The 23169-nt window shown below is 39.2% G+C and overlaps 1 protein-coding gene across 5 annotated transcripts in view; it reads left to right on the forward strand.

The window, feature by feature from the left end:
* Positions 1-21810, forward strand: part of ANO5 (anoctamin 5) — a 63696-nt gene extending 41886 nt beyond the window's left edge. For all 5 annotated transcript variants that reach the window (XM_036383989.1, XM_036383990.1, XM_036383992.1 and 2 more), the window contains 12 exons: positions 1334-1439; positions 1529-1589; positions 4657-4808; positions 7963-8037; positions 9329-9551; positions 11859-12028; positions 12609-12706; positions 13144-13274; positions 14865-15070; positions 15930-16111; positions 17130-17235; positions 18089-21810. In XM_036383989.1, the coding sequence (XP_036239882.1) occupies positions 1334-1439; positions 1529-1589; positions 4657-4808; positions 7963-8037; positions 9329-9551; positions 11859-12028; positions 12609-12706; positions 13144-13274; positions 14865-15070; positions 15930-16111; positions 17130-17235; positions 18089-18310 (1732 nt within the window). In that variant the 3' untranslated portion in view covers positions 18311-21810. The remainder of the gene's footprint in view (positions 1-1333; positions 1440-1528; positions 1590-4656; positions 4809-7962; positions 8038-9328; positions 9552-11858; positions 12029-12608; positions 12707-13143; positions 13275-14864; positions 15071-15929; positions 16112-17129; positions 17236-18088) is intronic.
* Positions 21811-23169: the final 1359 nt, after the last annotated feature.

The raw sequence follows: 23169 nt of genomic DNA on the forward strand, positions 1-23169 counted from the left end.
TTGTGGCTATCAATTAGTAAGACTCAGCTTGTAGGTGAAAAGCAATACTTTGTTTGCCATAGTTTTCTGCATTAGAGAAGCTGAAATATATGAAGTCCTGAGGGTACCCCTTGGATCTTGTCTATTCAATCTGTCTCGCAGAGCAGTCTGACCTTCTGGTATAGGGCATTGTTTGTACTAACCAAAAGCATGAGTAAAACAGATCAGCAGTGTTCTCTCATCAAAGAGGCATCCAGTATCTTACAGGCCATAATTTGGTGGGTTTTTTTAAGTAAGCATAGAATTTCTTTTATCAGAAGTCCAAAGATTTATTGTTTTCAGGGATTGGGGGTTGCTTAGTCATTGCTTACTGTTTTCTGTATAATTCTATAAACTTTTGCATTTTAACTATAAAAGATGACTAATAAGTTAAAATTCTCATCTATTCTGTTGAATAATGTGTCGCTGTCGAGGCGGTCACGACATAAAGCAGAGACCACAAGCAGTCTCAGTTGGCAACACTTTATTATTGAACATGGCTGATTTTTATACACTTTACAATTGTTTATGCTTCTTCTATCTTTACTATTGGCCACAATAAATCAACATAATACTATTGGTGAGAAGTTATAGTGACTTAATTAACTTTCTAAAAATGTTTCATCCAGCTGCAAAGTTCTTCTATCTTTCTTCCCTCGGTCTCCTTGGCTACAGCCTTGGAGAGAGCTCCTTATCAGTTTCTTCTACTTCTCAGCTTCTTCTCACTCCTTTAGCTAACAGGCCCGCTGTTAGCCCCTTCCACAATAATGTAATTTTGAGACTTGTATTTTAGCTAGGTTAAGAATTCATCTGGGAATAGTGTTATACATATTGAGATTTCTCTGGATACCAAAGGACTATCATAGAATTCTAAATTTTACCCACTGTCATTAAATTGAAGTGGCAAATTTTTCTGCAGATATCAAAGCTGAAGTGGTCTCTCTGCTTTTAGAAAAGGTGTTTTGATGTCATTGCTAACCTGATGAGAAATAACATGGTTTATATCTTGCCTGAAAGCAGTGCATTTACAGTACAGCTCCTGACAGACTCCTGATTCATTACTAGTAGAGCCAAAAAGCCCTTATCAAGGGAGTTTATTAATTCTACTCCTTGTAGCAGCTGCTTCATTCTTGGGTTTCCCTGACCAGCCACTGGTCAATACCAGTGACTGTGACAAGATGTGGCATCTTTGCTGTGAAGCTGCAAACGTTGAGCTTTGAACAAATGAAGCTCCTATTAATTTTTTAAATAAATTTCATATAACAACTTTTAAGATGCTGTGGAAACAGATATTTTACAATGTTTTCCTGCTTAGCAAAGAAATCTGTGACCCTGCAATTGGAGGAGAGATCATCATGTGCCCACTTTGTGACCGAGACTGTGAATACTGGAGACTGAACACCACCTGCGAGTCCTCCCAGGTCTGTGTCTGGCTCTGCAGCCACTGCTCCTTTTTGTTCATCCTGAAAACTCTCTTGGTACTGACCTGTTCCTGGCTCTTCTCTTGCAGTATTCCCATTTGTTTGACAACGTGGCAACTCTTTTTTTTGCCATTTTCATGGGTATATGGGGTGAGTACATTTGATGAGTTTTATGTCAAGCAATAAGGAGATCTTGGCCAAGCTGTTGAGGGACACTGAAAGTGGGAAGAAGGCTTCACCTTAGTATCCTGCCTCAGATGCTGAAGTGATGAATGAGTGAAAATAACTTAAAGTTACAGAGAAATTAAGACTTAAAAAAACCCAAGTAGGCATCTAGGATACCATAAGAATAACGTAAGCATTGTGTACTTTTAACTGCTAATATTTGATTCTTTCCTTAGTAACTCTTGGAGGGCTCCAACCTTATGCAGCCAATATAAGAGTCCTCTCTGCTCAGCCCTTCACATCATCAGTGTCCCAGTGGGGGAGTGGGGAGTTCTGTGCCCTTTCATGGATGGATGGTGCTCCATCACTGCTGCTGCATTAGCTGTACTTTTGGGATGAGGAAATTCATAGGGATCCACTCCAGTGAACCTCATGCACTGTAGTATGTTTTGATGACATAGAAACAGGTGGATTTCTGGCCTCTATATGTCACTATGATATTTTCTGAAAAATCCTATCGCCAGGATTTCTTCTCCTCTCCTGAGAAGCCTCAGCTTCTCCATGTTTTGCTCCTCTGGAATGTGATTTGGAGAATTGTTTACCCAGCAAGTGAATAGTTTTTAATTAATGGCCAATTACAGCCAGCTGTGTCAGACTCTCTGAGTCTGTCACAGGTTATTATCATTCTTTTCAAGCCTTCTGATGTCTCCTTTCTCTTTCTTTAATATAATTTAGTATATCATTTCTTTTAATATAATATATCATAATATAATAAATCAGCCTTCCGAGAACTTGGAGTCAGTTCTCATCTCTCACCTTGTCCTGGGACCCACAACACCACAACATCTATAATCATAGTTTCACACCAATGATACCTTTTCAGACTTTTAGGAACATTGTGTTGAATACATATTCTTTTCTTCAACTCTATGAAGGTTCATAAATTCTGGATAGCATAGTTACTGCTTCTTATTTCCTTAAATACAATTCTCTTGTTTCATGCTGTTTGTATGAAATGTCATCATTAAATGTTCAACTTGTACATAGATATTTCATTAACTCACAAAGATTCTTGTGTGCTAATAGAAAACCTGTGTATTTTTTATCAGAGGATCTAATCACTCACTTCTTTCATATAGAATTATTATTTAAAATCTAATAAGGTTTTTGTTGTATGGCTGTTTTACTAAACTTTTCTTGGCTTTTAAGAACTAGCATTTGCGTGACATGGATTAGTCATTCAGGAAGTACCAGCCAAAGAGTTAAGAACTACAGAAGATAAGGTTTCCTGTGTTTGTCTAAGCCATAAAACTTCCCTAGTTCAGATAAGAACAATCAGATTACAAAATGTTTACATTTTAAAGTAATTTATTAAGGGCTCTAAGGATGTTAAATAATATTATAAATTTTATAGCTGTTTATGAATTAAATCAATTCCCTCTAATGTCTTAAAAAATTCTTAGGCCAGCCCAACTCTTGATTGTATAAAAATCATCAGACATTCACTGTCTTTAAAATGACTGTGTCCTGGTTTAGAGCAAATTTCGGAGAAAACCTCCAAAGGGGTCCCTCTAGAAAGCAAATTCAAGTGGCCCCTCCTCCCACCAGTTCAGGAGACATAAATCTCCTTTGAGAAAATTGGAAAAAAACTATTTAACAAACAAAATATTCACAAGCATAAAAATTGAATAATATTAAACAATGGAAGCTCTCATTGTTCTGAAGAAGTGGCAAATTCGGACAGTCCTTTTCAGGGGCTGTGGCTCAGCTCACTCTGTCTCTTACCAGTCCCTCCTGTGCTGCAAATGCTGCATCCCAGGCCCCAGTGGGCCACAGCCATGAGCTCCAGGTGTTTTTCTGGGTTTTCAGTCCAGAGCAGGTTGAAAAAGTTCCAAGGAAAAAAAAGCCACAGTCTGGGGAACTTTTCTGCCTCAGCTAGCTAAAAACACCAACTAAAAGCCAAGGAGAGCTTTCTCCTGCTCCCTGTCCTTGCTGCAGACAGCATGGTCTGTGAGACACAGAGAGCTGAAGCTCTTAGCTCTGGTTTTTGAATACAGCTGTGAAAAAATTCCACCCCATTTCCTTCTGCCCTCCTTTGCTCTCAGATCTAGCTTTAAAGGCACAAAACTTATTTCTGGGCTATTGTATTTGCTGGGAGTCTCGTGTCAGGAAGGAATGATGAATCTGACTCCATGTTCTCAGAATGATAATTTATTATTTTATAATACTATATTATATTAAAGAATACTAAACTAAACTATACTAAAGAATACAGAAAGGATACTTACAGAAGGCTAAAAAGATAATAATGGAAACTCGTGACTCTTTCCAGAGTCCTGACACAGCTTGGCCCTGATTGGCCAAAGAGTGAAAACAACTCACAGCAGAATCCAATGAAACAATCACCTGTGGGTAAACAATCTCCAAACACATTCCACAGGAGCAAAACACAGGAGAAGCAAATCAGATAATTATTGTTTTCCTTTTTCTCTGAGGCTTCTCAGCTTCCCAGGAGAAAAATCCTGGGATTTTTCCAGAGAATGTGAATTCCACACTGGGCTAAACAGACAAATGGGGATACAATTCAGTATCATAAAGTCACTCTAGGACACCATGATATCAAGTACGCCTCAAAAAAGCAACAGAAGTGTTTGACCATATTACTTGAAAGCTGTTCTGCTTATTTGTTGTAATATATATGTGTTACAGGTTTATACATGGTAATTAGTTGAATTATCAGGTTCTTTTCTTAATTCCATGTTGCTTTTTGCATACACAGAGTAGTTAATTGAACATGGTCACCATAATCATGGAAATACTCACATTTTGTCTTGACATCTTCCTTGTCATCCCCTTCTGGAATTCAATTAGCTGATAAATCACTGGATCCATATTGTGGTCTTATCTGTGAAATATAGTTGGTAGTCAGTAAAAATAAGTGAGTCACACTGTAATGATAAACCACAGAAGAGAAGCCAGTGCAGATGTTTAACTTGGTTCATGAACTTGTTCACTTCTTCCTTGACTCTATTCTAACATTTGCAAATTGCAGTTACACTTTTCTTGGAGTTCTGGAAGAGGCGGCAAGCAAGACTGAAATATGAATGGGATTTGGTTGATTTTGAAGAGGAGCAGCAACAGCTCCAGCTGAGGCCTGAGTATGAGGCAAAATGTACCCAAAAGAAGAAAAATCCTGTAACTCAGGTATGAACATGCTGTGTTGACGTGTGTGCAAATCTGGTTGTATGCTGAAACTTTTGTAACATGGAAATTGATATATTAAATCAGGAAAATCAGGGCAAAGTTTATAGCTTTTATGTCTTTTTACTGCATCTTTCACAATTCAGGGTCCCGGTCTCTGAAACTTTCATGCCTTTAAAACCATTCATTCTTTTATCCCTATACAACATACGAAGAAGCAGTCACTGTGATCTAAAGTGATAAGTTGGTCTAGCTGTGGTGTAGCTTCTGATACACAACCACTTTGTTTGGGGAACACCAGAGGGATGAAGGTGGCCAAAGTCCTTTCTCTTGAATGTAATTGAGATACAATTAGTGACCCTACTTAACTCTGTTAAACAGTCTATATAATTATTAGATGTTAATTGTTTTCATTTAAATTTATTTTGGGTAGGAGTTATTTGACAAATTTCATGATCAGCTGGTTGCATTCCAACACAATATCTACCACACCCATTTGATGTATTTTTAAGTCATCTTTTCCTTTCACGGAATTGCATATAAATAGCTTATTGTTGCTAGTCCTAAGTATACTTAGATAACACAGTCTTCAGAAAAAAAATAGAAGCTTAGCCAGAATGTGGGAAGAGTCTGTTCTAAAGCAATAGCCTTGTCTTTCAGGGCTCGTTTCCTTAATCATTAGGAAATACATATACTAATCTTATTTCTCATGAGAGAGAGTTTTTCCCCCTCCACATACACAGCATTAATTCTGCTGTTGTAGCTAGTGCTGTGTACCTTGCACAGAGCTCTTTGATAAGAGTGCACTATGTTTAATGCTCTGCTGAAGCCTTACTTTCTGCATGTTCAGGAAAACAGGTTCAGGTAAATAAATTTTCATTAGTTAGCTCTACTAACTGAAAACACATGCCTGCCAGTCATGTATTATTTGCTGGTTTACATCCCTGTGTATCATCAGGCAACCCCCCCACCCTTCTGTGGTAGCTTCTGGGTCCCCCCATCATTGGAAAGAATGAATGAATCTGACTCCAGGTTCTTAGAAAGTTAATTTATGAAATGTTTTTAGAAAGTTAATTTAATTATTTATTTAGTTATCTATTTTATACTACTGTGTTATATAAAAGAATGTTATACTAAACTATACTAAAGAATAGAGAAAAGATACAGACTAAAAGCTAAAAGATAATAATGAAAAACTCGTGACTCTTTCTAGAGCCCTGACACAACTGGACTGTGATTGGTCATTAAGTCACAACAATTCATGTGAAACCAATCAAACAATGGCCAGTTGGTAAACAATGTCCAAACCACATTCCAAAGCAGCAAAACACAGGAGAAGCAATCAGATAATTATTGTTTTCATTTTTCTCTGAGGCTTCTCAGCTTCCCAGGAGAATCGAAGATTCAGAAAATTCGACAGTGACACCCTTCCATGGCGGCACAGGGCCCAAACCCTGCCCCAAAGCCTGCCAGACTGTGGTGGTTGTGCTGCAGCTGAGGGAGAGCAGGGGGAGCTCTGTCCTGCAGGCAGGTGCTGGCCCTTCCTTGTGCCCTGCAAGAGAGGGTGGTCATGCAAGGACAGGCTGGCTGGTGAGCACTGGTTGTGTACAGCATGGACCAAAACCTGTAACCTGATGAGGTGAATCAGCTGTACCAGAGCACAGCCAAAGGCTTGTACACTGTCCTGAGGGAGAAGACTGTTCTCCCTCTAAATTGATCCAAATCCCTTAGGTGAGATAGGGGTTTGTGAACTTTATTGTGAACTGTAATACGTTCCTTTTATCTCAGTGTGAGATACTGCTCTCCTCTGTACTTTCTAAGTATGCATTAACAATTGCCATAAAAATTCAGTGACTGTACAAGCCTTTATATTATGACATTTCAATTTACTGTCTCAGTGGTTTTTCAGAGGCTTTTTTGCAGCAGGATTTATCAGTGATTCTTATCAGTACCCAATTAATTATGTTAATTAATACTGTACAGGTAATAGTAATTTCCTTCTGTTAGAGCATGTCCTGTAGTGAACACATGAAAGGCCAGTGCTTTCAAATAAGTTAGTTCTGCAGGAACCAATAAGGTTATGTGGGTACAGGACAGTGACTTTGTGTCCCACAGCTGGTTTTGCTTCACTCAGAAAATTATTTCATCATTATTCATGATTCAAAGTTTTAAGTGCACTGAAACCAAAATTGCTGATCTTGAGGCTGTCATTAACACACTTGTTCATGCTGCTAAACTGTCTAACTAGATCATAGCTAAAATCTGGGTTTGCTGCTTACAATAGAATTGTAATCTACATAAACAATGAAGCATTTGATTCAAACTTAGTCTCTGTCATTGCGCATTACTGCCTATATTACATTTGGGATTGCAGTTTCTGTAGTACTCAATGCCACTTTGCTCAAGAGGAGTCTAAGCATTCTACAGTGCCTTGTCCCACAGATTTATCAAATCTAGGTTATTTTTCACTATATCTTCTTCCACTGGCATTAGTTCTTAGAGAAGATTCTTTCATAGAACATGTACTCTGGTATTTAGGAGCTAGAATTGATTGTACAAGCTACGTGAGCATTGAAAATTGTTCATGTGTTGTCTGGGAATGCTGGCGTGACCCAGTTGCCTGGTGCTGCAGCAGGGCTTGGCAGCTACATTCATAGCCATTACTTCAACTGAAAAAACAAATAAAATTGAAGGAGTGGAGAAAAGCACTGTCTGACTGGTACATCCAAATAACAAGTTTGAAGGGATCTCGGCATGAAGAATTTATAAAACTGGAGTCCCATTGTGGACTCAGAGCTGTTTGACAGCTAACCTAGCACTACAGTAGTAGTTGTGGCCTGCTTATCTCAGGAAGTTGGGCTTTTTTCTTTAGCTATTGATTGATTTGGCAAAAGTTTAACCATTCTTTCCAGGTACTGTCTTGTAGCAGTTTGATGCCCGCTTCTGTCCGGATCTTTTTGCCCTGCCCCACTCACCCCACCCACAGCACACTCGAAATTATGTTCTGTCTGCCATCTGAGAGGGGTGGGGATCTGGATGGTTTCCCTTGGATGTGAGCACTTCTCACACAGCTGGTGAGAGCTCTGTGTGAGATGATGCTTGATGTTAGAGTGAGATGTGGGAATAACATGAACTGTGCTGTACTTGACTGTTTCAGGAGATGGAGCCTTATTTGCCTTTAACTAGCCAGGCTGTGCGATTCTGCATCTCAGGAGCCACAGTGTTGTTCTGGGTGAGCACCTTTTTGAGTCATCATTTTGACATGTGTCAGAGATGCTGTTCATTACTAATCATCACATTAACACAAATTAGTTTTAATCATGATGATAACACATGTTTTTATTACTGTTCTGCAGATTTCATGCTGTCATTTGAAGTGCACTTCAATTCTGATAATTTTTTTTTTTTAAAGGACACTGGAAATCTGTCATTAATTGTCAGGACCCAGGACATTGCTCTGGCTGCCCTGGAGGACTCCAGACCCTGGCAGGGGGCTCAGAGACCTTGGCAGGGAGTCACAAACACCTGTGCCTTTGATTTTAGCCCATGGAAACAATTCCCAACTTTGTGTGAGGAGTTACAAGCCACAGGAGTTTGAGTAGAATGATAGTGAATTTGTCACAGGGTGGAAAAGTAGAATTTTGGGGTTTTTAGAATGGGGGTTCAAGAGGCAAAATGGAGGAATCTGGGCATGTCCTGTCCTTCTTCTTGTCCTCCATCTTCTGCTGTGATGGTGGCACTTCTGGATTGGTTTAGAGTAGAGACAGACTGTCTAACATAGGTGATGGATATTGGAAAATTATTGTAAATAAGGTACATGTAGTTTGTAGTATAAAAAGCCAATACCACCCCAACCTGCTGTGCCACAGCCCAACCTGCTGGACAGATCTCAGCAGGTCAGAGAAAGAAGGTAACAGATAAGGGAAAATAAACAACCTTGAAAAGCAGAACCAATGAATCTCAACTTCTTCTTCAGTCACAGGGCTGGGAAAAAAGAGACTTTCTAGCACCTCGGGAGCCATTTCAACCACAAAAACCCAAGAATTAGTTAGTAATTTGATTGGACATTTTAGCATGGGGATAACTTTTTCTGTGACTTACTTGATGTTAACAGACATACCAAAAAAATTGTGGTAGGGCAAAGCAAAAAAAGAATTCACAACAATGAATGCAGAGTGACTTTCAGAGTGACTTTCAGAGCTGACAGTTTAATCTAACTCGTCCTTTCCATCTCCTGTCTATATTTTTCTGCACTTTCTCAGATACTGGTATTAACCTGTTGGCTTTTCTTATGTTAACAAAATAATTTTGTTGATTTTAATGTACATCATATAACAAAGTATATTTGCCTGTGTATTTTGCATTTCAGTGCTGAACTCATACCCACAAAGAATAAAATTTAAAAAACATGAAGCACAATGGTTTACATGTTGTTTTTAAAGCTGCATGCATATAGCATGTACACTACAGCGTAGAGCTCTACGAGGCTGCAGGTGTATTTCAGCTGTCCCTCCTTTGTGCAGGTGTCCCTGATCATAGCCAGCATGATAGCTGTGATCGTGTATCGCCTGGCGGTGTACGCTGCCTTCGCCAGCCTCATGGAGAACACCCAGACCCTGCAGCCCATCAGCGGCGTGCTGACCCCTCAGCTGGCAACCTCCGTCACTGCCTCCTGCCTCAATTTTGTCATCATCATGATCCTCAACTTCTTCTATGAGAGAATAGCCATCTGGATTACTGATATGGGTAAGCAGGGGGACTTGAGGGCAAAGCTCGGAAGGAATCGTTGAAAATTCACACCATCAAGGTGTTCCATGCTGTTGTTCTCAGCTCAGGCACAGTGGGAGCTCTATAGCTCCCATTGCAGCAATGACTCAGGAGTGTCCATGGCCGTACTGAACATTTTCCCTGCATTTCAGTAGCTCTCATAACCTAGTTTCTCCTCAAATTGGGCTTGTTTATATTAGAGCTAGTTTACAGAGACAGTCACAGACCTGAACATAGTTAAAAATCATCTTGAATCACCAAAGCAGGATCAGGCTATCTTAAACTAACAATATATCAAGTAGAAATCCTGCAAATATATTTGAAAAAATAAATCACAGCTATCTTTACAAGAAAAAAAGACTAAATAAGCATGACTCTTAGTCGGGGGGAAAAGATGGGCATTTTCCATGTTGTTTCCTTTAGCTCTGGCTGTACAGATTTGGAGTTACAAAGATGGAAGGCAGAGGTTAAGCAGGATGAGGAGCTGTGCCCAAGATGTGTTATTGTGGCAGTAGCTATTGATAGCAGTACCCCCACTGCAGAGCTGTGCAGGCCCAGAAAGAGTGCCTACTTTTGTAGTGTATTTTATGTTTGATTTCTGCTTGCATGCTGGAAATATCATTCCTGAGAGCCCTTCTTAGACTTTTTTTTTTTTTAATGATTTCATTTTATTTGTTCTTAATGATTTAGAGATAGAAGTCCCTGAAGGTGTTTAATAGAAAGAGATAATTGTAGAATATATTTGGTTTGGGGAGGGGAGCTGAAAATATTGGTGCTTGCAGTTTGTGCACTTGTCATAAGAACAGTTGGGTGATCTTTTTTTTGTGAGATCTTGCAAGTCGAGTCAAGAGTTGAAAGGTGTTCCTTGCAGAATCTTAATGGGATGTTGCATTTGGTTTATTTTCATTTACCGTGGAACATCTCTGTGATCTGTATTGCTTATCTCTCTTGGCCAAATCAGACCAAACTGAAACAGAGAAAGTAGTAACTAAAATTGCCCCTAACAAGCACAGAAACAAACACAAAATCATAATTTTTTAAATCTTTCTTGAGGAGCAAAAATTGTAAGCGTGAAGGCTCAGCAGTGTTATTTTGCTGATTTGCAAGTGTGGATGAATAATTTCTCAAGTGGCAGCGCTACCTCATCTGTGGGTTACAGGGGGAGCATAACAGTTCAGTGGTGTGGGGAGGACTGCTGCCCCCCTGGGGTGTCCTGGGCTGTCAGAAGTGTCTGCCCACACTTTATTCACTCTTTGAAATGCTTAGGCCAGATTTGGTGTTCAGACAAGCAGGTATAACCTGCCTCTGGTGCTCTGAACGTTGTGTGCCTCACATCAATATTTTAACAACTCACTGAAAATAGAAATATTTTAGGGACCAGCAAGCTAGGCAGACTGCCTGACCTGAGAGCTGCCTCCTCTGTCCTACACTCTGATGTCAGGTTCCCAGTAGTTCTTCTGGCATGCAAACTTACACCAAGCTTGGAAACAGTTTACTCAGTTATATGAAACAACTTTACAATAAGGCAGATGAGTTCAACACATCTGACAGGTCCTCACCAGTTGAGAAGAACTTGATGTGGTGTATTTTCTTATGCTGCTTCCCAACTTGAATTGGTTATATGTTATCATTTAACAGGACATTTGACAATAATATGCTTAGGGCTTCCTGCTGCCTTCAAAAATATAAATGTGATAGACAGTGAGCAGCAAAAGGCAGCAAGACCCTAAGCAAAGGTTTGGTGATTTACAGGAGCTCCAAGATGCCCCTATTCTTCTGCCCTTTATGAGCCTTGTCTTTCAGAGGCACATGGGCCATGCAGCTTCTGCTGATTTTAATGATATGCACATACAGTAGGTTGGGGAAGAAATACTGTAGCATGCTTCTCTACCACAAAGAAAAAAAATAATCATGTGTTGCCAACAGTGAAATCTTCATACTACAGAAGATCTTTCTAGTTACTGTTTGAGATTCATCTCAGATCTCCTAAAATAGTGTAACATTTGGGGATGGACAAGTGCTAATGGACAGGACAAAGAAGGGGAAATTAAATTTTATAGAGGTTTTAAATACGAAGTTCCTTTGCCTACCTGCATCAAACGTTGCATTGTAAAGTAAGGGTAGGGTGTCTGAAAGCAGGAACTCCATCTGCTGAAGTATTTGTAGGTGTTCTTCTTTTCTTACTTTTTTTTCCTTTAAGATCACTGTGCATGATGAATATTTGTGAATCTGTATCCTTTTAAAGAGAATAAAGGAACATAAAATTATTGTTTTTTGGTTTCACAGAGATCCCCAGAACTCATATGGAGTATGAGAACAGGCTCACTATGAAAATGTTTTTGTTCCAGTTTGTCAACTACTATTCATCCTGCTTCTATGTGGCCTTCTTCAAAGGGAAGTTTGTTGGTTACCCAGGTGCCTACACATACATGTTTAATCGCTGGAGAAATGAAGAGGTAAGATTTTCTTAATTGAGGTGAATTGTTCCCTTCAGTCTGCACAGTTGTAAATTTCCAGCTGCAGGCTTGGTCTGAACTGAGCTGCACCTCAGCTGGCTATCCTAAAGCTGATGCTTCCTCAGCTGACTCTTCCTGCTGTTGCTAGCCAGGGCAACACCAGCAGTGAAAATCTGTCAGCCACAAGAGTGAAAAATCACAAAGCTTTTCTTGGTCCCAGTTCTCCTGAAATACCAGTGGGTCTCACCATGGGTCTTAAAAAGAAAAATCTGGTGCTGAGAGCTCATTGAGTGCAAAAGATTCACCTTGCCTGAGGGGTGTGTGCTGCACACAGATCCTGCTGAAGCATCTCTGAATTACATATGGTTGCTATGTTTTGGTGTGTGTTTTGTCTCACACTTGAAACACTTAAAGCCCTTCCTGCGAGAGTGGCTTAGCTGGCAGCCCATGTGGAAATTAAGTATTGTCCTTACAAGTTTTAAGACCTCCTTTCTTGCATTTATACAGTAGTAAAATATAGTTTATCTGGGTGATAATACCCATTATCCATGTCCATTGACACTCAGTTTGTCTCCTCCAGTGTGATCCTGCAGGCTGCTTGATAGAACTGACGACACAGCTCACCATAGTCATGGCTGGCAAACAGATCTGGGGAAACATCCAAGAGGCCATTGTTCCGTAAGTTCTCTCTGGCACAGAGGTGCCCATCTCATAGCCTTCCGCTGCACCAAGGCAAACTGGATATCAGGAAAAAGTTTTTTACAGAAAGGGTGATCAAGTTCTGGAATGGCTGCCCAGGGAGGTGGTGGAGTCACTATCCCTGAGTGTATTTACAAAGCCTGGATGTGGCACTGGGTGCCAGGGTTTAGTTGAGCTCTTGGGGCTGGGTTGGACTGGATGATCTTGAAGGTCTCTTCCAAACCAGTCATTCTGTGATTCTGACCTCAGAGAACATTCTGAGTTGGAAGGGACCCACAGGGATCAAGTCTAGCTCTTAATTGAATGGCCTGTACAGGGACTAAACCAACAAGCTTGGTGTTACTAGCACTGTGCTCTAACCAAGCAAGCCAATCTGATCTGCTTCTCTCATTGTTAACATTTTTCTGCACATACAGCTGGATTTGTAACTGGTGGGGTCGTCGGAAAGCCAGAAACAATCCTGAAAATTTATACAGTCGCTGGGAGCAAGACCATGATCTGCAGACATTTGGAGCCTTAGGCCTGTTCTATGAATATTTAGAAATGGGTAAGTTTAAAATTACACATTTGGAATTGAGGACAGGACACCTTGTACTGACACTTCCAAAAGAACATTTTCTCGATTAATTGTTGTGGGTTGATGCCACTGCTTTCATCTGCATAACAGGACGATTAACTGCTGGGAATCATTAAATAGGTCAGCCCAATTTAAAAAAAAAAGCTGTCTTTGCATCTTGAACTGCTGGGAATTTCACAGAAACACTGCAAAGACTTTTTGTTTTCCTCATTTGAATGGGGAACATTATTCTCAGTGGAGCCAGCTGCCTCTGTGTTCTTTTCTCATTCCAAGCATATTCTTAGCTGATGTCAGTGGAAATTTTAAGTATGGGATGAGTGCCAAATGTGCTGTAAGGATGAGTGCTGCAGACATGAGATCTATGAACTGGCTAGAGGAGAATCCCTTCAGCTTTAGTCTTGCACTGCTCAATGCTTCCCTTCCAGTCTGTTAGACCAGTAGAGGGAGTGTGGGCAAGGGAATATGGGTTTGCAAAGGTGACCTGAGCATGTCAGCTTCTAACAGCAGTTTACAGCACTGAGAAACTGACACCAAAACTGAAGCCAAGCTAAATCTAAAGGATACTTTAAAGAAGTTAATATTCAGTTATTACAAGGATACATTTTGTTGGAAAATGAACCTTCGTATTGTTTTATTTCTGCAGAAATAGTTTGAAGTGTTCTAGAGATGCTTAGTGTTAGTATCACTTTAATTTGATACAGGGCTGTGGTCTTGTGAAACCAATACGCTCAGAATACACTGTTGCCAGCCATGTCCTTGCTCTTCCAGAATCAGAACTATGCTCCAGCACTGTCCAAGGGCTGCTAAGCTAGCAGGAATTTTGTTGCTTCTCTGAGGTGAAGAACTTACCACTGAAATCATGGAAGAGTGAATGACTGGTGTATGGGAATTTATTTTATATACTACCTACACCAGAAAAAAATGTTCTATTTCCTTTATTTGAAACAAAGTGGCAGTATTGGCTGTGTAGTGAAGATTATCACATTCTGTACTGAGATACTTAATTTTGGTAACTACAAGGATCATTTGTAAATTCTATTCACAATTCTTAAACTAATGTCAACACTCCGCAATGGAACTGTTGCACATAGAATTGTTATGGATGGTTTGATTAAATCAGTAACAATAGGTGGAGATAAGGTTGTGAGGTGTGTAGTTGATAAGTAAAAGAAGAACAAGATGGTACAAACTGCAAGAGAACAAAACTGGCCTGATAGCAATTGAGAAATTTGATGGATGAATACATCCTAATTCCCCTACAGTTATACACCATTCATATGAGAACTGCAGCACCCTGAAAGGATTGGTATCCAGCACTGCTGGCAGCATCGTTTCACAGGATCCAAATGCTCATTTCTATGGGTGCTGCTGAATGGCACCTGAAGGGACTGGACAAGTCTTGGGTCTGGGGCTGATTGTCACTGGGGCTCAGGCCAGGGCTGAAGATGACTCGTGCAGCTTGGCAGGAGTTTGCCATTTGTCTGCTAGTGGTAGAGCCCCATCACTCTGAGGATACTTCTGGAAGGGCAGATTTTGACACATTGTTTTTCTCTCTTGTAGTCATTCAGTTTGGATTCATTACTCTCTTTGTGGCATCCTTTCCCCTGGCTCCCCTTCTTGCTCTGATGAATAATATCCTGGAGATTCGTGTAGACTCCTGGAAATTGACCACTCAGTACAGAAGACCTGTGGCTGCAAAAGCACATAGCATAGGAGTGTGGCAGGAAATCCTCAATGGGATGGCCATCCTGTCTGTTGTCACCAATGTAAGTTTGTTAATACTTATTTACTTACTTAGGTATGTGATGTGTTAGCTGGGAAATCTCAAGCTGGAGAACCAAAACCACTGGGCTGTGCTGCATCAACACTGATTCTTCCATGTACTCAAAATGTGAAGAATTAAAAACCAGCTGATGCTTTTTCTCCTTCATCAACACTGTATCATGTTAACCTACAAAGACACCATCAAACCATTTCAGTGGTTTGGCTCGTCCATATATTGGCAGTGTGCAGCTCCCCATCCAAATTTTATTTGCCATAACCTTTCATTCAGTTGTCTGTGTTTTCCAGCCTTTTGGAATGGCATGGGCCAGTATGAGGCTTAGTCTGATGAAGCACACTGATTGCCCAGAGGGAACTGTAGGGGACAGGAAAGGTGGATGAATCCTGTGGCTCAGATGCATTTTTGTCCTTGTTGCTGTGAGGCCTGTTCTGTGGGAATTCTGCTCTGCTTCTGGATACCCCTGTGGGACCAGTGGCTCCAAGGATTTTTTATAAACTGGTAACTAAATGGTATGCCAGTATTTCATTGGAAACATGCTGTAAAGCAGCCTACTGAGCACAAGAGATGCCTCTTTTTAGTGTGTCTCAGGCAACAAACCCACTTGCACATACTGCCATAGTAGCACAATACCTCAGCACCTTGAGTATCTCAAACTTCCAGGAAAAATGTGCTGAGGCTGCAGTCAGCATCTTTTACCAAGGTGAAGTGCCCCAGTCCTGCTTCTCACCCTTTCTTAAAAGATTCTGGGTAATGCCAGGGTCACAGAGCCTCAACATCTTTATAAATCTGCTCCCAAATTTTGTGTGCCACTTTCCTTATTTCTTTTTCCAATTTCTTTTCAGGCTTTCATTGTTGCGTTCACATCAGATATGATTCCTCGTTTAGTTTACTACTATGCTTATTCTGAAAATGAAGACTCACCAATGTCTGGATACATAAACAACAGCTTGTCAGTGTTTCTAATCTCAGATTTTCCTGTGAGAAATGAACCTAAAGAGAATCCAGAAAACTTTGTCATATGCAGGTTGGTGTCACTTTGTGTAGAATACAGCATAAAAAATCAATTAAGATCTACGTGTTCCATTAGAAAATAAATTATGTCAGTCTCATCATTCTAAAGTGTGAGAAGTAATATTTAGACTATTGATAAAGTAATGGTTGAGGTGGAAAGAGATCAAGCTAGTAAAAAAAAACAATCAACTAAAAAAAAATCACCACTAAAAGTCTCATTGCTAACTTGCATTTTGCTTTTTCTTCATTGGGTTTTTTGTTTACTTTAATTACACTATTGATTTTTGAGTGAGGAAGGAGATTTATGTCCCTAAAGTTGCAAACTTCAGCCTATATGTTCAGAGATATTTAGGCTGAATAAGTGGACAAGAAAGCAGAATAAAGGAGATGCTTAGATCCCAAAGCTGAAAATGGCATATGGTATTTAAAATCAGCCCTTATTTTGCTTGATCAGGCCAAAATCAGACCTATCCTTCTTTCATTTAAAAAGTAGTCCTTTCTTGCTAGCACTCGAGATTCTAGAATAATTGCAAAAGAACTTTGGAAATGGTAAAATAAAAGTATTGATTGGATGAAAAAACCTCAAAGCAAACAAACAAAACCACCCCAGCACTTTTGGAAACAGCTACATTTGTTTGGTGGTGTAAAACATGTCCTTTCGTGAAGCCCTGCATCTGCCCAGGCCATAATCTGCTCATGTGTGTCACATTTATCCAGTGTCCATTACCCTGTGATCCATCCCATCACCCTGTCCTGTATTATTTGAGCATTGCCTGAAAAACAAGTAACCTGTGGACCGAATTTCACATCACACATCCTCATCCCTGCTCTGGTGCTGTGAGGGTGTTTAAGCAAACACAAGGGAGAAACAAATTGAGAGGCAACCTTTTTCTGCAAAAGGAAACAGACCATTTAAAACAAGAAAAGGTTCCTTTAGTGACAGCTGTACTTGCTTGTAAGTGTCACTAAGCTTGTAATCTGTCCCAGGCTGAATGTGACACTTCACCTTTGCATGTCTGTCATTCCTACAGGTACAGAGACTATCGATATCCTCCAGACCATGAGAAGAAGTACTTACACACTATGCAGTTCTGGCACATTCTTGCTGCAAAACTGGCCTTTATAATTATCATGGAGGTAGGTTCCCTACAAAATTTCCTTCTGATATATATTGGTACTTTGTGATTTGTCTAGATAGTTACTAATGTTACAGAAAATAGAATTGCTGGGAGCATAAAATGATTTGTTCCCTAGATAATACCAAGTACTCATGGCCTAAAAGATTACTGTTACTGAGCCTTTTAACTTCAGTGAGCTGACCTCAGAGTAGGAAAAGTGAAAATAGCTGAGGAGACTGCAAATGTTGATCAAAATAATCAGAAAAATGAAAAAGGTCTCTTTTGTCAGTGTAAGAGATTAAAGCCTCCAAATCTAGCACTTCCACTCCTCTTGCTTTCATTAAGGAGCTGTATGTGAGATGACTGTGTTCAAAATCCAGACAGCATTTTGCAATGATGTATATTGGTTAAAACCAGCTAAATTAATAGTTTGGATAACTGGCACATCAGTGTTAAACCACTGCTTTGCAAGTTACGAAGGGAAAAGGGAGTAAGTTCAAGTGCTAATCTCATCACTTTTCCTGCTGTGTTTCATCAGCTCTCAACAGCTAAGTGTTATCAGCACAGCTGTGTGAACTTTCTGACAAGCCACACAAAGGAGTTAAAGAGTGATGGTTGAGATTCAGGCCCTGACACTTTCCTTTTGGGTTTGCTAAGTCATTAATGGTTTGGAATTAAAATTTCTGCGTAAGAAGATGGGTTTTAATCTTTGTGCACATCTTAGATACACATTAATTTGGTATGTATTGCTCCAGGACAGCCAAATGAATTGTATTTTATTGTGAGCAAGAAGTGACCTATTTGGTCAGATTAAAAAAGAGGTGCTTCTTTTGGTAATGAGTGCTAAAGAGTGCTTTGTTTGTTTTTTTTAGCACGTTGTATTCATCGTCAAATTCTTTGTAGCATGGATGATCCCTGATGTTCCTGCAGACGTGAAAGCCAAAATAAAACGTGAAAAGTATTTAACACAAAAAATCCTACATGAGTATGAACTTGAAAAACTGAAGGAGAGACTGTGCCAAGGTGACAAACGAGCCACAGAAAAAGAGTTCATCGCTACGGAAGGGAGAATGGAGCTGTCCAGAGCAATGTAACCAAAACCCAGCTGTTTTGGCATTTAGCTTGTTCTAGCTTTTTTATCTGTGGTTTGCTCAGTATGCATCATGTTGAAAGCTGTAGGAGAGTTCAACTCTTCTCTTTCAGTCCAAAGATTTTCAAGTTTTCTTTAAAAGTTCTACTGAGCTTTCAAAGTTTAGGAAATCTACTGAACTGTATGATTTCAGCACTGGTTTTTATTTACCCATGACTCTGAATAGTAAATGTAATCCTGTAATCCTAGAATTTGAACTCCTGGTATAGGGACTGTTAACCTCAAAGGGCTCACAGAACATGTTCAAGTCATTTACCACCAAGCCCTCTCCCTGTTGCTAGTTGCAGCATTCCAGGCTGTATCCCAGCTGGCTGAAAAGGATACCACAGAGGACCACTGCTGTGGAAAATGCTGAAAATTATTATTTTTATTATGTGGTAATTTAAATAGAACACTCCTGATACAAGGATTAAGGTTTGGGGCTTTTTTTTATATTCAGTATGTCTTATGAAGCATTTGTTTGAACTTCTATACATTTTATAGAAGGAATTGATTTTTAAAGATAGATTGGCTTAATTCCACTTGGAATTATTTATAGGAACTAAATCCAGTTAATACAATAGTGAAGGGAATAAAAAAAAAGTGAAGGGAAAAAAAGCCATAATTTATTTTCCTAAATATACAATTTATGGAAGAGTTTACTCTCTAAATGCAGATATTGTGGAATCACCTAATTGCAGTGGGTTTTGAAAATATGTGTACGATTTGGAGAATAACAGTTATTTAATTTCTCATTCTCAAAAACTGTCATTGGAAGATTATGTTTGACTTTTTTTTTTTTTTTTGGCCAAAGCTGCTTGTTTATTTATTTCTTTGTTTGGATTCTCAATGAATGCCAGCAAAGAGCTAAAGCTGTTTGTCTGTCCTCAATGCACACTATGGAGTGTGCCTGCACTCCATGGCAGTGGATTGGGAGCTGGACCACCATTCCAGCCGGTTTAGCTGAATGGTTTGGTCTTGGATTTTTATCCAAAAGATTTTAAGCATGCCAAATAATGTATGTTTATGCTGTTATTTTCCTTATACATAGTATCCTAAGGCTTGGGAGTTGTTCTGTTGGGGTTTTTTTTTTCTGCCTTTGAATATTTGGGAAGGATTTTTTTCTTTTCTTTTTTGTTAGGAGGCTTTTCTACAAAGTTACTGAGTTTATAAATATGTAATAACTATTGTGCAAAGTAGCTTCCAGCTGTTTAAGAATGTGCCCTCATTTTCTAGTTTGAAGCAGGTAGGCATTTTTGTGATTTTGCTGTATATTTAAAACATATCAACGCTTCCATGCTCAGTGCCTTGTTTCTTTGCATTTGGCAAGAGGTGTGAAAATTATCTCTGCAGGGCAGTGCCTATTTCCAAAATGTGCTTGCAGGCATTAGCATACAGTGAACCTGCAGACAGAGCTGTTCAGTGTTAGGAAACCATGCCTGCCTTGGCACACCTCTGTTCAGTGCCATGTGGACTGTTGGAGAGCAGTTCATGCCTGGACTGCAGACTCTTGTAACACCAGACTGTTGAGTTCTCTCATGCTGAATACACAAGGTAGACAAGATTAGAAAATTTTGCTCTATTTGCACTTTGAAAGTTATACTTCCTTGCAAGTATACAGATAAAAATTGAGATTTGTATTCCATATCAGTGAGTGATGTACTGTTTACTGCTACCACAACTTAGGGTATTTGGTTTTAGCAAACCTCGCCTGTGTCTTGGAGTACTTGGTGAGTAACCTTAATGTTGTAAGGGTTTTAAATCCACGTCCTGAGTGGAGCTGTTGTTGTTAGCAGAAGGATTAAGTGCCTACCTCGAGCACACATCACAGTTTGGCTGCCAGTCAGGAGTTGATGCCGATGTACATTTCTCGTTACTGTAAGTTACTCACCTTCATCCTCTAAGGTTGCTTGGTCAATCAAGCATGTTGGCAATTTGTGTTCATGATGAACCGATCATGTTCTTGAATATTCATCTATATTTGAAGTGATGGATCTGTTGGAGGAATGCATGTGTAAATAAATTAGCTCTGCTGCTTAATGTGCAAGCCAAAGAGGAGTATCAGCCATCAGTCATGATCACATATCAAACACCACAATCTGCACAGTGAAAGCACTGTGCTGCATCTTGCACATATACTGTTAATTAGACTGCTTAATTTAGATGTTGTGGAGTTGTTACTGTTTGCAGTGCAGACAGATGCTTCAAACAGAAAGGTGATGAGATGCAAAAGGATATTTCTGTGCAAAATGTGCAACCTGGCTGAAGCTGAAAACAGATTTGGAAATTCAGCATTAGATGCACTATTTCTGCTTATGGAAGATTAGTTTATTCAAGTAATAAAGTGTCTTAATATACTACCCTTAAAATAGGTGTGTTGTGAATAAATAATGTTATTTAAGAGCAAGAGGGAGGAAAATAAGGAAATACATGTGTTTGGGATACAGCATTGATAAGCAGACCCTGAATTTGAATTGATTTTTTGACTCCTACTTTGTACATCTTATTTTTTAAGATCACTTGCTATTTAATGGAGGACAGATGTTTTGTATATCTTGTATCATGCAATAGAAAGTGGAAAAAAGCCTGGGATCAGCTTATTTAGAAAGAAATATGTATCTTAAAAACAAGTCATTGCACTTTGTAGCATTACTTCTTAGTATACAAAAACTGTTGAAAAGAGAATCTGTTGTCATACTAAAAGCTAATATCACATAAAAAATTAGTCTTGACACCTTTTTACATAATAGTTTGCCTTTTACTTGCCGTTAAGCAGTATTTTGAGTCAAGGTATCAGTATGGTTGGGTTTATAATGGTTCACATAAGTTTCCTGAGGTGTTCTTAAAAAGCGAGAAAAGTAAGGAAGGTTTGGTCAGTTTGGAGATGTGCTGATTCTTACTGTCAGAATAATTTATTTTGATGTGATTCAGTATCTAAAAGTGTCCTTTAACCAAAGTGAATGCAGTTTTGTGTTGCCATTACTGTAATTTAAGCAACAACACATTGCCATTAGAATTAGTTACACAAAACAAAACTGACCTTTCAGGTGTAATACAATCAGGGATTTTTTTTTTTTTTTGCAATTACAATTTGGGTTGTTTACCTTGGGAAGGTTTAGCGTGGTATGTTCTAAGCAAAGGACTGCAAAAGAAGAGTGCTACTATGAGACACTATTGTATTTTTTCTCAAAATTTTTTTACTGTGCTTTTACTTTTTTATGTAGTGCTGTCAGTTTGAGGCAAGAGAATGGAGTGAAAATAGATGGAGTTTCTGACTATTCTACATGTACCACTTGTTTGACTTGTACTGTTGTGTAATCTGAGTGGTGGTTTTGTCTGCTATGTATGTTGCTGATATATATGATACACTAATGTCAGAATAAATTTTTTAAACATTCTGCTAACATTTAATATGCACATTTAATAAGATCTAAATCTAGCAAATAAAGCTGTGTTCATTTTTAATGTGCTGTCACCTTGTGTGCGAAAATTCCAAGAACTGAGAGAGGAGCCGAAGTACTAGAAGTGAAGTTCCTGGAGCACCTCCTGGAAGAGAATATTCCTACAGATTTCTGCAACTCACAATGTCTGTTGTGTTCATACAGATCCATTTTCATCCAGGCTGCTTTTCCCTGCCTTATCTGGATACAGTTTTTATTCCTGCAATGCCAGGACCTGAGGTGCCTTCTCAAGTTCTCAGTCACACATGCAGTTTCCACACACAGCACAAGTGGTTCACATGCATGCACTTTAAATAGCTTTAGTACATATCCTAGCAAAGATGGCAGGGCTGAAGCTTTCCCAAGGCACTGGGCAATCTTGCAGTACATATTTTAATCTTTCCTAAAAGTCACTTCTGGGACCAGTGAAGGGCTTTGGATTAAATCACAGGGAATCTGGCTTGAAGTTCCTGACTTGCTCTCAATGGATGTTTTTATCCCAGCATGTCACCTTCCCTGTTGTATCAACTTGTCAGGATTCTGGGAACAGGGTCACCTGCCACACTTGGTAGGTCATTTCCTTTGTAACTTTGCAATTACAAACTAAGACACATGCAATTTGAGCAAATCAAAGAAAGGTCTAAGATGAATAAAAGAATCTTCTCTGTATTAAAAGAGAGAGAAGAAAAAATGACCAAAACAAGCAAGGAGTAATTATATAATATGGTAGCTTTACTGTGCTCACTCTAGGGTACTTAATTAAGTATGAAAATAAAAAAACATTAAAAGGAGAAGAAAATGGTAGCAAAAGAAAGAGAGGAGGGAGAAAAGAAAGATGAAGGAAGGTGCTGTTGATATGCAGGATATAGGAGATATTTATATTGTAAGTAGTGAGTTTTCAGGTGCATTCCAGCTTTGCTCTTGGAGGTTAAACCTTGCCTCCACCAAGGCCTGTAATAATGGGTAATTTAAATTTTAATCTTAGTTGGGGATACAATGTCAGCCAAAGTCAAGCATATTTTATAAAAAGGAGTAGCATGGCAGCTTGTGAGAAGACATTCACAAATTCTGGTACAAATCTGGCTCTCCACATGATTAGAAATTTTAACTACCCTTCAGAAGTCATAATTCCTTCATTTAACTTGTGCACCACAATTCAGTGGTTCTACTTTCTGAATCAGAAAAATAGGTAAGGCATCTATATGATCTGTCCAGCCTAAAGAGTATTTCTAAAAAATAACTCCATGTTTATTCTATACAAAGAAAAAAAAATTATAGGGAGCACTGAAATAGAAGACATTTTTCCAACATTTGCATCTCAAATGGTGCAAAATATGCTGTCTTACAGGAGTAGAAAAATAAGCAACTCATTCCCTAATCAGTG

The sequence above is a fragment of the Molothrus ater genome, chromosome 6 (assembly GCF_012460135.2).
Source record: "Molothrus ater isolate BHLD 08-10-18 breed brown headed cowbird chromosome 6, BPBGC_Mater_1.1, whole genome shotgun sequence".
Lineage (NCBI taxonomy): Eukaryota > Metazoa > Chordata > Aves > Passeriformes > Icteridae > Molothrus > Molothrus ater.